General features: G+C 40.2%; 2 protein-coding genes across 6 annotated transcripts in view; both read left to right on the plus strand.

Moving 5' to 3' along the window:
• Positions 1-6,507, plus strand: part of LOC122659667 (serine/arginine-rich splicing factor SR34B-like) — a 29,837-nt gene extending 23,330 nt beyond the window's left edge. For 3 of the 5 annotated variants that reach the window (XR_006332526.1, XR_006332527.1, XR_006332528.1), the window contains exons 9-15: positions 3,634-3,690; positions 3,767-3,882; positions 3,983-4,087; positions 6,006-6,039; positions 6,124-6,235; positions 6,334-6,398; positions 6,471-6,507. Coding sequence is in view for 2 of the 5 variants with exons in the window: in XM_043854766.1 (XP_043710701.1) it covers positions 3,634-3,690; positions 3,767-3,882; positions 3,983-4,087; positions 6,006-6,039; positions 6,124-6,219; positions 6,334-6,354 (429 nt within the window). In the remaining 3 variants the exon portion in view is untranslated. Of the gene's footprint in view, positions 1-3,633; positions 3,691-3,766; positions 3,883-3,982; positions 4,088-5,329; positions 5,873-6,005; positions 6,040-6,123; positions 6,236-6,333; positions 6,399-6,470 lie in introns of those variants that run through there. The other 2 variants (XM_043854766.1, XM_043854767.1) reach the window with 2 other exon arrangements.
• A 4,466-nt stretch (positions 6,508-10,973) lies between these two features.
• On the plus strand, positions 10,974-12,198 carry LOC122659666 (phytochrome A-associated F-box protein). The gene has a single exon (XM_043854765.1). It carries the CDS (start codon positions 10,989-10,991, stop codon positions 11,973-11,975), a length of 987 nt encoding a protein of 328 aa, XP_043710700.1. The 5' UTR covers positions 10,974-10,988; the 3' UTR covers positions 11,976-12,198.
• Positions 12,199-12,764: the final 566 nt, after the last annotated feature.

Genomic DNA, 12,764 nt, shown 5'->3' on the forward strand with positions numbered 1-12,764 from the left:
TAACATTTATACTCGAAAAATGTGCAAAGACAATGACATTCTTTTATAATGACATGATGATAAGTCATTTTCAAATTGTATTGAAAACACTTGTTTACCCCTGATTTAAGAAACTTTTGGGAATAAGACAAGGGTCAATCAAAATAAGGTTGCAAGTTCTAAATATACCTATTGAGGTGTCATTTAAGCAGTCTCGTAAATGTAAAATACACCTATTGAGATGTCATTTAAACAGTTGCATAAATGTCACTTCAAGACATTAGGTAAGTACGGATGACACCTGGGTGAGATGTCAGTCAAGGTTCGAGGTTTTTGGTTTCGGGCATGGTTTTGGCAAGACCTGAAACTGAAATTTCGGCCAAAATTTGGTATTTTTTTTGTCAATTTCGATGATGGGTTTCAGGTGGTCATGGAACTTGTAGGACAGCCTATTTTAGGCACTCTAAACATAGTAGAATCCTTGGATTTTTAAAAATCACTCCCAAAATGGTAGCTTGACTTTGGACTCTAGGTTGGTAGTCTACGCTGTATATATACACTGATATGGCCTATTCTACACAATCTTTAGTATTAGAACACATATAATTCAAGTAAAACAACTTAAATAAGCATTTGGAATGAAAAGACATCAAATTTTAAACCATTTCTTGAATCATACATCTAACATTGTTTGTTACAAAGAGTCAAATGTATCAGAGTCAACAATACAACCAACAAGTGACCTTGGTGCTCATCCTAGAGTCCTTGTGATGTAGATCAGAACCAAGCATTGAACCAGGTCACATTGGACCAGAACTGGACCAGATCGAGCCAGCCAGCTGGCCTTCTAGAAAACCCAACTTGGAGCCCACGATTTTGAACAGGATCCTGTTCTTTGACCAGTCAAATCCTAGTACTTAGTTACTATATTTATTAGTTTTTATTCTTGTATGTGGCTGGATTATAAAGCCTAAGTAGTTTCTAATTTTGTTAGTTGCTATTTTAGTATCCAAGGCTGTAGCCTTTATTAAGTTTCTAATTTCCATTAGTTGCTAAGTTTGTTAAGTTGCTATATTTTTTTAAGTATCTAATTTTGTAAGATAGCCTACTTCATTAAATAGCCAGCCCCTTATTGTAATAGATAGATAGAATTAATGAACGAAGTTTTGAGGCTTTCTTGCACTCGATTATGGGAGTAAAACCCCTGTTCAACAGCTGGGGGGGTTGTGGGTGAGAGACCCAGGACTGAGAAATCCCATCCCCTAACCCCCTTTCTTATATCTTCTTCTCCTTTCCCTACTTGATCAACACTGCCCTGCCTGTCTTGTGACTGCTATAATCTGTTGATTAAGGTCACCTTGAAGGCCTGAATTTAACCATAATCAAGTCCACAGCTGTTACTGCTGCTACACACCAAAGGAAGACCCAGACACCTTGCGGCTCTGCTGTTCCTGCTTTGCTTGTCCTGCAAACTTCAAGCTTGCATATCTCCATATTCCACCATCAGAATCTGCTGGGTTTTGGAGCAAAGGACTCGAATTCAGAGCGTATTGCTTCCAGCCAACTAGTGGCATCAACATCCTTAAGAGCCTCTGAGTATGTTATCGGATCATCATCCGATTCAACTGACACCATGTGGAACTCTTCCACTGTTTTCTCTTCTTCGGTGAGAAGAGTAAACCTGGTGGGTGGTCTAATAGTCCTCCCACTGTGTCGAGGTTCTTGAGGTGTTAGATTTTCAGTGGGTACGTTGATTAGTCTCACTTTTGGAAGTGAAGTTTCTGAGTTATCCAATAACTCAATAACTACAGGTTTAGATTTCTTGATCAACATCTCTTCCTCTAAAAAAGTAACATGTTTACTAACGATGACATCAAGCCCTCCACTCGATCCAAATTCCAGCCCCTACTGTTGGCTGGGTTGCTCTACAGTGCCTAATCGTGCAAATCTTGAGTGAGAGCCACAGCTACTAGATGGTGCTTGTGGAACTGGAACCGGCATGTATGGCTACGGGGTTGGGACGAGAAGATGCTGTCCACAAAACCTGACCTAGTGCATGACTGACCCTCATACTTGAAGGTAGAGGGTAGTGATGATGAAGAGCTACACTGCCCAAATTGAGCATACCTATTATAGTGACTGCAGTCGGAATCGGTGCTCTCTTTGCCATTGGTGGTTGAACATAACAAAAGAAAAATGGATTAGGAATGAATGCTTGATATTAGCCATAATAACCCTGGTCATAAAATCTAGGATCTCCATATGGTCTTCATTGACCTAGAAAAAGCCTAAGATCGAGTCTCTAAAGATTTAATCCGGAATGTCCTAGTGATGAGAGGTGTATCGAGTAAATATGTGGATGCAATTAAAGATATGTATGAGGGAGTGGTGAATAGTGTGAGATCTGTGGGAGATCAGGGCAAGGAATCCCCAATTACGATTGGGTTACATCAGGGATCAGCCTTAAAACACTTATCTATTTGAGCTTATCATTGATGACCTAACCAATGACATTCAAGACGAGGTCCCATGGAGTATGCTCTTCGCCGATGATTTCGTTTTGGTGGATGAGACAAAAGCAGGGATTAACGCTAAGTTAGAGCTATGGAGATCAACCTTGGAAATAAGAGGCTTTAAAATTAGTAGAACGAAGACAGAGTATAATGTATATGATGTGTAATTTTAGTCATACTATGATGGATACCAACATTGTGTGAATTGAGGAAAGAGAGATACCGCAAAGTGACTATTTTAGATATCCAGGGTCAATCATAAATAAAGAAGGTGACATAGAGGATGATGTTTCACTGAGAATTAAAGTGGGATGGATGAAGTGGAGAGGTTCGTCTGGAGTGCGGTGCAACTGACGTATCCCTTTAAAGCTTAAAGTAAAGTTCCATGGGGTACAACCGGCTATGATGTATGGGCAGAATGTTGGGCAGTTAAGAAGTGTCATATTGAGGAGCTTTGTGTAGCAGAGATGAGGATGTTAAGATAGTAGGATAAAGTAAGGAATGAACGTATTAGAACTGACTTGGGACTGATCAATGACAAGCTCCGAGAGAGTCGTTTGAGGTGGTATGATCATGTCCAATGGAGGCCTAGGGACGCCCCAGTAAGGAGTGATATGATCCCAATTGAAGGAGCTAAAAGAGCTAGGGGCAGGCCTAAAATGATCATAGCAGAAGTTGTGAGGAAGGATATGCATGGTTTAAGTCTTGTTCCAAGTCTATTGGAAGGCAAGGATCCATGTAGCAGACCCCACTTAGCTGAGATTCTCCTTGCTGGGCTGTGCCTCTTTCAGTCTTTCCTCTATGTTCATCTCTCATTTTTCATTTTTCTTTTTATTTCCCATAATTCATTTGCCATTTTTCGTTTTTCATTTCTCTCATTTTTTAGACCTCTTTTCCCATCCCTACATTGTTTTGTTCGGATCCATGTAGCCGACCCCATTAAGTTGGGATAAGGCTGAGTTTGTTGTTGTATAAAATCTGGGAATATAAAGGAGCATTAAAGGATCATTGGTGACTGTTACTTGCCTTTATGTATGTATGAGCATCACATAAACCTTAATGCATGTAAACATTTCTTAAATTCCTCCAATACGTATTAACCATGATGACAGATTGTTTTATTGTTTCTGACTTTCTCCAGATCAGAAAACTTGATGACTCTGAGTTTCGAAATGCATTTTCGCGGGCGTTTATACGGGTATAAATTGTTTAACTTTTTACCCTGGTACCAATTTTTTTGTTCTTCGCATTACTCTTCTATTTGCCTACTCTAGGTGAAAGAGTATGACTCACGACAGAGCTTGTCTAGAAGCCGCAGTCGTAGTCGTTCCTACTCAAAAAGCAGGAGCCCTAGCCGTAGTCGCAGCTACAGTCGAAGCAGGAGCCCAAGGTTTGCCTTTTAAAAAAATATATATATATATATTGGTATTTGAGATTGGAACTTAATTGGTGTGGTAACAGTTATTTAACTAAGAATTAATTTTGTTCAGCAAATCTCCAAAGGCCAAATCTTCGCGCCGTTCTCCATCTAGATCTCGTTCAAGATCTGTTTCTTCCCGTTCTCCTTCCAGGTCAAGGCCGCGCTCTGCGTCAAGGTACGCATGCCTATGTTATCCATTACATTCATTTTACTTTTACTTGTACATTCAGCTATTTAGTTTTCTCTCTTTTTTGTTCATAGAGATTTTTTATTGGTTTCTGGAAGTCTGTCTTATTTCATTTTAGTAATTTCTTTACCAGATGATTATTTGACTACACACTCCCAAGGCCTGTTAGCTTGTTTGATGCATCCACCTGCTAATATTTTCCAAATTGTAACAAATAGAAGGTTATGAATTTAGCCTTCGTCTGCTTTGATTTGGTTTTGTTTTTGAAGTTCTCATCGAATAGCTTGGGCTGTCGGTTGCAGTATCGCATATGAAATACAAATTTCACTTTCATATATTTGAGAATGTTGTTAGAGGATCCCCTTTTCTTCCAACATCCCTTAGAAGAAATGATTGTTGCTATGCACTACTTCTAGGTTTCTTGTCTTCTCAGGGGGAAAAATTGTCTACCTGATATTTATTTTTGGGGATGTCATCAGTTTGCAGTGTTGAAATCGTTTCATTTGTTTGCAACTTGCAAGTCATCTGCTGAAATTTGAACTTGGGAAAAGGTCTTCCATAGGTTGTTTAGAAATTTAGTAGTCGTAAAATAGTAAGATGGATAAAGTAAAAATGAGCATGACTATTTTCCCGGAGGTATCTTATAAACCAGTAAGTTGTAATTCATACAATAAGTTCTAAGCAGTAACTATGTGAGAAAAGTGCCTGTAGAAGAAATCATGTGATAGAAAATTTTTATTTATGAATTATATACTCCATTCCTGTTGGGATAATGAAAATTCTTTAAATAAAAAACATTTTTCAAGAGAACAAACTATACAGTTATTTTTTGTTCTTTTTATTGATTGTAATAAAGTGAAGAATTACTATGTGCATAGAAATGCATTAGAACATGTAATGCATTTCATTAGGAATTGAGAAAATCTCCAAAAGTTCCATGTCCTGTGGAATGTCATGACGCTTAGTTTCTCATGCAACTTTTCTGAGGCATGTTAGTATCATGTTGGCATGAAGTATTAGGCGTGCTCAATTTTCCAGGTAACATTGGTAAACGGCTTTCCACGATATCCCCGTCTGTTCTTATTTTGTCCTTTTACTGTTCCGTGTACATGCTCCTCTTAATAATTAGTTTATAAACGTGGATGGGGGTTATTGAGAAAGAGAAAACTAGGTTTCTCAATTATCATCCTTGTTTATGAAGCTTGCTTTTTTTTCCTCCCTGTTTTCTAGATATGGCTTTATGCGGCGATTTGGGGATTGCATATTAGGGAACATGATGGGATATGGTGCAAATGCCTGCATCTGGTTTGGTTGTGGAGGGATGCTGTTTCATAGAGGAGCAGCTTTATAAACCTCAATGATGTATTAATTTTTATGCATGATGTATAGTGTATGTACATGGGAGCTAAGAGAGTGACGAGAAGGATATGGCCATGTGGGTTTGTGGTACTAAAGCTGGATTACTTAGTGCTATGGAGATGCCATACCAATCAGTGGCAGTAACAAATACAAAATTCACTTCCTCGTCCAACATCATCATGCTTATAGGAGTTGCACTCAGGATTTTTGGATTTTGGTGGTACTCAATGGGAAAGATGTCTCTCTCTTATCCTTTAATATCTTAGTATCTTAAATTGCTTTTTTTTTGTTGCTTTTATTGAGCTCTATCTATTTTTATTGGCTCATCTAGGTTTTCAGTGACCTGCTGGGTGAGGATCCTTGTATTATTGGCTGGGAATTAAATTTTATGCTATCTGTTGAGTGGTGCTAAAAGTTTTATGAGGTTGTTTTTTTGTCGTTTTAAATATGGTAACTCTGACGTGGAAGAGGCGTCAAGGCTTATGGATCAAAGGTGTTAACGGAACGTTGTGGATATTGAAATGGGTTGTTTCTGGAACTTTTGCAGATCAAAATCAAGATCCAGATCTCCAATACCATCTGTAAGTGAAGTCTTATGCAGATCTTAGAATAGTGCAATTTCTTGCTTCATGTTGCCTCTCTTTACAGAAGTCAGCAATGTGCAGCCTCCTCGGCCCAAGCAAGTGAGTAAAAGCCCAAAGAGACGAAGCCTTAGCAGGAGCCGGAGCCTGAGTCGGAGCAGGAGTGTATCTCGGTCTCCTGTACAGTACTTCCCTGTTGATTGATCTCGTCTTTCTGATACCGGAATTATATCTGACATTCAATCTGTTTGAATTTAAGCCTATGTATGTTCTGATAGCACATGTTGTTGACAGGTAAGATCTGATCGTATGTGATCGGTTGATGATGATGATGATGCTGGAGACTCTTTCTGGGGATGAAGCTTCATAATATGCATCTGATCGTATGTGATTGGTTGATGATGATGAATTGATTACTCTTTCTGGGGATTTAGTTTCATGCTTCATAAGATGATGTTGGACAGACTGCCTTGGACTATTTTAAATTTCTTGTGGTAGAACCATAATGCGAATCTATTTGAATGCTGATTTGGTATGTTTTGAATTATTCATTATTACTTGGATATCATTACTGTTAATGGCAAAATTTATTGTCATTTCTATATGCCTGTGTACCTCACCTATTCAGATTTGCAAAAGGTGTTCAATGGACTCTTGGTTATCGGTTCTGAGGGGACTCTCTACGTTCTACTATCGTAGTATTCTACCTCTTATTGGATTGGATATGGGCAGCCTTTTCATGAAACTACCCAGTACTTTACATATTCCATGTCTATATGCAGTCTAATGCTATTGCTTATGGTCAGTGCTTGGATTTAGCCAACATCTGTAATTTGATGTAAACATCCATAGGTTTGAACAATTCCTGCTGTACAGCTTCAGATGAAGTCGAAGTGATGATGTTATGTAATTGTTTTTGGGAGAATGCCACCTGGTCCGCTGTGGTACACAGCCAGACATTAATGACAGGCACATCCCTGCCTTTTCATGGAGGCGGGGTGATCATATTGTGCCCGGCTGTGTCTGGTGCAGGTACATGCCACAGCGTGCCAAAGGTGGTGTTCCTTTTCCCTTTAAATTTTTTTTTAGGTAAGAGTAAGGTGGGAAGCTAATTTTAATGTGATTGTCTGTTCCTGGAGTCTTAAATGGTGTATTGGTGGTTGTCTGAATCAACATTGTCAAGTTCTGTACATGTATTGATGCATATGATCAATCTTGTTCAGATCAGTATCTTCTAGGGCGTTGAATGTGAGGAGAGATAGTAGAAAGGACGTGTGTGTTAGTTTTTTTAGCTGGACAATTAACCTCTGGAATTGACGCGAGGTTCTTGTATCGAAACGACCCAGTGGTGGTAGGGACTTGGCTCTTGTCCAGCACTCTGCCCGGGCTGCACATGCAGCACCGGACAGAGTGAAGCGTGAAAAGGCCGCCTCATCCCAGCCTGAGTGCCTTGCCAGAGCATTGGTGAGGCGGTCTTTTCACACCTCACTCTATCCGGTGCTGCACATGCAGCCCGGGCAGGGTGCTGGACAGGATCTTTTTGGGTGGTGGTAGTCACTAGTCAGGGTCTAAAAAGCTGGAATCGGGTTCAGGATAGGTGTAAAACCTGCCGGAATCAGTCAAAACATACCCGAACTCAATGTTTTTGAAAGGTAATTGTCCATGTAAAACATAACACGATGCAGAGAAGAATGAAAAACGCAAACAACAATCACCCAATACGCACAAGGATTTACGTGGCTCGGCAAGGTTGCTTATGCCCACGGTGAGATGAGATTTGTTTCAATATCAATGGAGAATAGGGTTACAGTCGCTCGTCCTCACCTCTCTCAGATTTTTCGTTGTAGAGAAAGAACTCTCGCTATAGATTTATAGCGAAAACCTATACATGAAATTTACCGAAATACCTATATAGTCAAGACAACAGTCCATCATCAAAAGTCAAGACACCAAAACCTCAACAATGTCCACCTTGGTTTGAATTCTGACCAGCCACCTTGAAGATAAGTTGTAGATGTCTCCATCTCCTCCTGTACCTTCTGAAAGAAAGATACAACACCACACCCCACAAACATCCGAGGTGCTCCCATCACTCTATCAACAATGAGTGATGTTGATCAAGTCTAAGCAGTGTTCGAACTTCTCTATGGTAACTGGCTTGGTAAACATATCAGTAGGGTTGCTATCTGTATGAATCTTCCTCAAGTGAATACTGCTTTCTGACACAAGCTCCCTGATCTTATGAAGTTCCACATCAATATGCTTTGTCCTTGTAAGAAACACCTGATTCTTTGCAAGATGGATGACACTTTGATTGTCACAATGTAGCACCGTACCTCCTTGCTTCAACCCTAACTAACGAACTATTCTAGTCAACCAAACTCCTTCCTTGGCTGCCTCAATCACTGCCATGTACTCTGCCTCTGTAGTGGACAATGCAACTGTAGACTGAAGCATCACCCTCTACGAGATGGGTTCACCAACTAATGTAAACACATAATCTGTAGTAGACCTCCTTCTGTCTAAGTCACCGGCATAATTAGAATCTACATATCCTGCCAGCTCTGTGGAACTTCCCTTACCATTGAACATAATACCCAAACCAGTAGTCTTGCTCAGATATTTGAAGAACCACTTAATTGCATTCCAATGTTCCTTTCCTGGAACACTCATGTATCGACTAACACGCTGACTGCATGAGACAAATCCGGCCTGCTATATACCATAGCATACATGAGGTTCCTAGCTGCGCTGGCATAGGGAACCAGAGATACCTGCTCCACCTCATGTGTTGTAGGCCATTGCTTTTCAAATAACTTGAAGTGGCTAGCTAATGGAGTGCTAACCGATTTAGCATTTTCCATGTAGAAACGCTGCAACATCTTTTCAACATATCTCTTCTGAGTTGTCCAAAGTTTACCCGCACTTCTATCTCTAAGGATTTCCATGCCAATGATCTTTTTCATAGCACCAAGATCCTTCATATCAAATTCAGCACTCAACAAAGACTTTAGAGAGATAACTTCATGTTTATTCTTGGCAGCAATGAGCATGTCGTCATCAACATAAAACATCAAAAGAATAATATAATTATCACCTGACATTTTATAATACACACAACAATCATACTCACTTCTTGTGTAGTTAATCTACACCATGTAGGAGTCAAAGCACTTGTACCACTGCCTAAGAGATTGCTTAAGTCCATAAAACAACCTTTTAAGTAGGCAAACATGATCTTCTTTTCCCTGCACTTTGAAACCTTTTGGTTGCTCTGTGCAAATTTGTTCTTCCAAATCCCCATGAAGAAACGCTGTCTTTACATTAAGTTGTTCAAGTTCAAAATCAAACATAGCTACCAAAGCAAGTAATACCAGAATAGAAGTGTGCTTCACCATTGGAGAGAATATTTCATTGTAATCCACCCCTCCTTCTGTGCATAGCCCTTGGCTATAAGTCTGGCTTTAAACATTTGACGCTCCTTCTCCGACACTGCCTCTTTCTTACAAAAGGCCCATGGAGGCTCCACACAATAGTTCATCATCAGAAGTCAAGACACCAAAACCTTAACAGGCCAAGTTGTGTTGATCAGATCTGGGATCGACTTTGGTCGATTCCGATGGAACATCATCTGTTATGTGCCTAAAAGGGCTCGATTTTGTGTATGAGTATTAGATTGACCTAGGTTGTGTTTGGTATGCATTATTGGAACGCATTCTAGGTCGATTTCACATTCTCAGATGATAAAAACAACTCATCATCTGAGAATGCGAAAACAACTATTTTTATCATTTGAGAAAGCGAAATCAACCTATAATGCATTCTAAGAATGCAACTATAGTCTAATATGTGATAGACTAAAATGATTGATTTAATGTGTTCCATCAGTTCTGGAGTTGTTGGTGAATTGATCATCCAAGGAGTTCAGACTTATGGTTAAAAAATTCGGGATATTTTAGGGTTGTAGGCCGAATTTGGCCAAATTCTCAATGGATGGCTGACTTGATTTCTACGAATCGTTATCCCCTCCAATTCGCTGATTCCTCCAATTCCTCACATGAAGGTGAAAATGACCACTCTACCCCTTACCTGAAAACATTGCCCAAGATGGGGTCCACTCCCCCCTATTAGAAGAATTGAAGGTGTCTGCAAATTAGAGGTGATAATTATTCGGTTTCCGCTTGCTTAAACAATGCTGGGTGAAGTAGGTATGGAAATGAAGGGGTGGGAATGTGGGATCCACATCCCAACCCTACCAAATGTCAAATTTGGGGGGCTGGGTGAACGGACATTCCATATTTTGGTGGCAGATCCGTAGATCACAATTCACAATCCATTCTAGATTGCAGATTTTCTGTGCAGATTTATTCCTCTCAATAGGCAGCGTAGTAGAGAAGGTAAGAGATAACCAGTCGTTATCTTGTTGCGTTGGGAATCAGTATTTGTCATTCATCAGTGTATTATTGCGACTGTGAATTTCTAATGGTGGAGAGACTAGCGAGAAACGTGGTCGTGACTCGTGTGTCCAACTGTAAAGCTCTTTCTTTCTGTTTTGAAGCTTTCAAATGATCCGAGTTTTTTACCCAAAAAAAAAATAAAAATGATCCGAGTTGAGTTAAAAGCTCTAGAGATAAACAACTCAGTTTGCCCCAATTCGAGGTTTTCACCTTTGTCTCTTCTTTATCAAGTCGGTTTGCAGCAGTTGTTTCATGTTCATTTGTGATTCAGCAGGTTTTGATTGTTAACCAATATACCACTCTGGATCCAGCAGTTTCGAGAACCAAATAAATGCACTAAAAATCAGATTCTCTCGGTCTCCAAAAAAAGGCAAGAAATTCTCTTTTTGATCAAAGTAGACGAAAAAGAAATCTCGAATTCCTCTCCCTTCTCCAATAGCTATTACTCTGTTTCTCCTTATCCTTCGTTTTCCCAATTCAACGAAAGCCTCCATGACGGAAACCCTCTTCTCCAACTTGACTGATGATGTCGTCCTCAACATCTTCCTCAAGCTTGAGGACGACCCTCGAAACTGGGCTCGACTCGCCTGCGTCTCCACCAAATTCTCTACCCTAGTTCGCGACGTCTGCTGGAAGAACCAATGCTTTCAGACTATCCCTTCCATAGTCTCCGATCTCCTCTCCTCCTCTGCCGGCTCATCATCCGATCCTCCCGGAGGATGGGCTTCTCTCCACAAGCTCTCTATTTGCTGTCCTGGCCTTCTTCGCGCTGGCGTTCTCTTGGAGAATTCCGATTTCGGTCTCGAGCGTGAGCTTGGCCCCGACGAAAATTACCTTTCTACCGGTATTGGTTCCACTCGCGTCACCGAACCTTTTCCAACTTCTTCTTCTTCTTCATTAGTGAGCGCCACCACCGCTCATCCTGATTGCTATTGGTCGCTCTTCGATGATCTCTACTTTGACACCGTCTACGATTTATCCGAAACGCAGGACAAACCCACATCAGCGGCACAGATCGATGGTGTTGTGATTAAGGTGGGTCGTGACTATTCCATTACCAAGAGGAGGAGGATGAGTTGCAGGTCAATCAAGTCTCACTTAGCGTCTGGGGTTTGGAATTTGAGTCGGGAACAAGGGAACAAACTGCTTGCCAGCCGCTTCAGAGGGGATTGCCTCTATATTTGTGATTGGCCCGGCTGTGTCCATACAGAAGAGAAGCGTAAATATATGCTCTTTAGGGGTATCTTCAAAAATTTCAAGCGATCCAGGGTTTGGAGGACGATTAACGATGGTAATCGCCGCAAGATTGCCTTGGATTGTGCCTTCTGCTCTTGTAAGGAGACTTGGGATCTGCATTCTGCTTTCTGTTTGAGGCGTGTTTTTGGATACCATGATGATGGTGAACCTGTTGTTCGAGCTTATGTTTGTGAGAATGGACATGTTTCGGGGGCATGGACGGATCGACCAATGTTCAATTAACAACGTTAAAGTGGTCTTCTTGATTTGCAGTTATTCTCATGAATTCATGTGTTCTTTCCTTCCCTTTTGTGTCAGTCAGCAGTGCAGAATTGGAGAGCATTTAGTTCAAAGATGTATTGGGTAAAATGTAGTCTTGACCTCTCTGCAACTTTTTTTTTTAAGTTAATGCTCGTGGTTATGATAAAAATTCAGTGGTTTATTTAAATTGGCGCTGCATTTTAATAGTTGAACTCTTACTTTGAGTTTGGTATTCACGATTTGTTTGGATTCAGACTTGGGATTGATATTCTCAGCCCTTACAATATTACTTGCAAGTGGTTGTTTTTTTTTTTTGATTGGTGGAAGTAATGTAATTTAGAAGATGAAGGCGAACATCAGGTGAGAAAGGATAACCTGGCCTGGTAGAAGTTAAAAGAGAAAATGTTTGTCTGCATCCTAGTAATGGTTTTGAAATATAGAACATGAGTTCCAGATGTTATAATCTGCCGATTATGCTAGAAGTTATATAATCCTTATGATGTGAGAAGTAGATGAATTTCTTGGGAATCCTACAAGATCAATTTGTTTTATTTTTTTTCTTCTGAAAACAGATGGTCAGAATTTCATCTGGGTTCCTGTGGTAGCAATGGAACCGGAACCTGAGAAAGTATATAACAGAGAGTAGTATGAGACAGGTTATTGATTGGATTTTCCTATTGGGGGTCAATTTCATCGTCTCAAACTCTTCTTTTTTGTTTTCACACCAGAATCCATGGAATATATGACTAATGCTCCTTTAGGTTCTTTAAA

This window comes from Telopea speciosissima, chromosome 4 (assembly GCF_018873765.1).
Source record: "Telopea speciosissima isolate NSW1024214 ecotype Mountain lineage chromosome 4, Tspe_v1, whole genome shotgun sequence".
NCBI lineage: Eukaryota > Viridiplantae > Streptophyta > Magnoliopsida > Proteales > Proteaceae > Telopea > Telopea speciosissima.

Bases quoted from the DNA above. Each gene is read 5' to 3' on its own strand.
- LOC122659666 (XM_043854765.1), top strand. From the start codon at position 10,989: ATGACGGAAACCCTCTTCTCCAACTTGACTGATGATGTCGTCCTCAAC.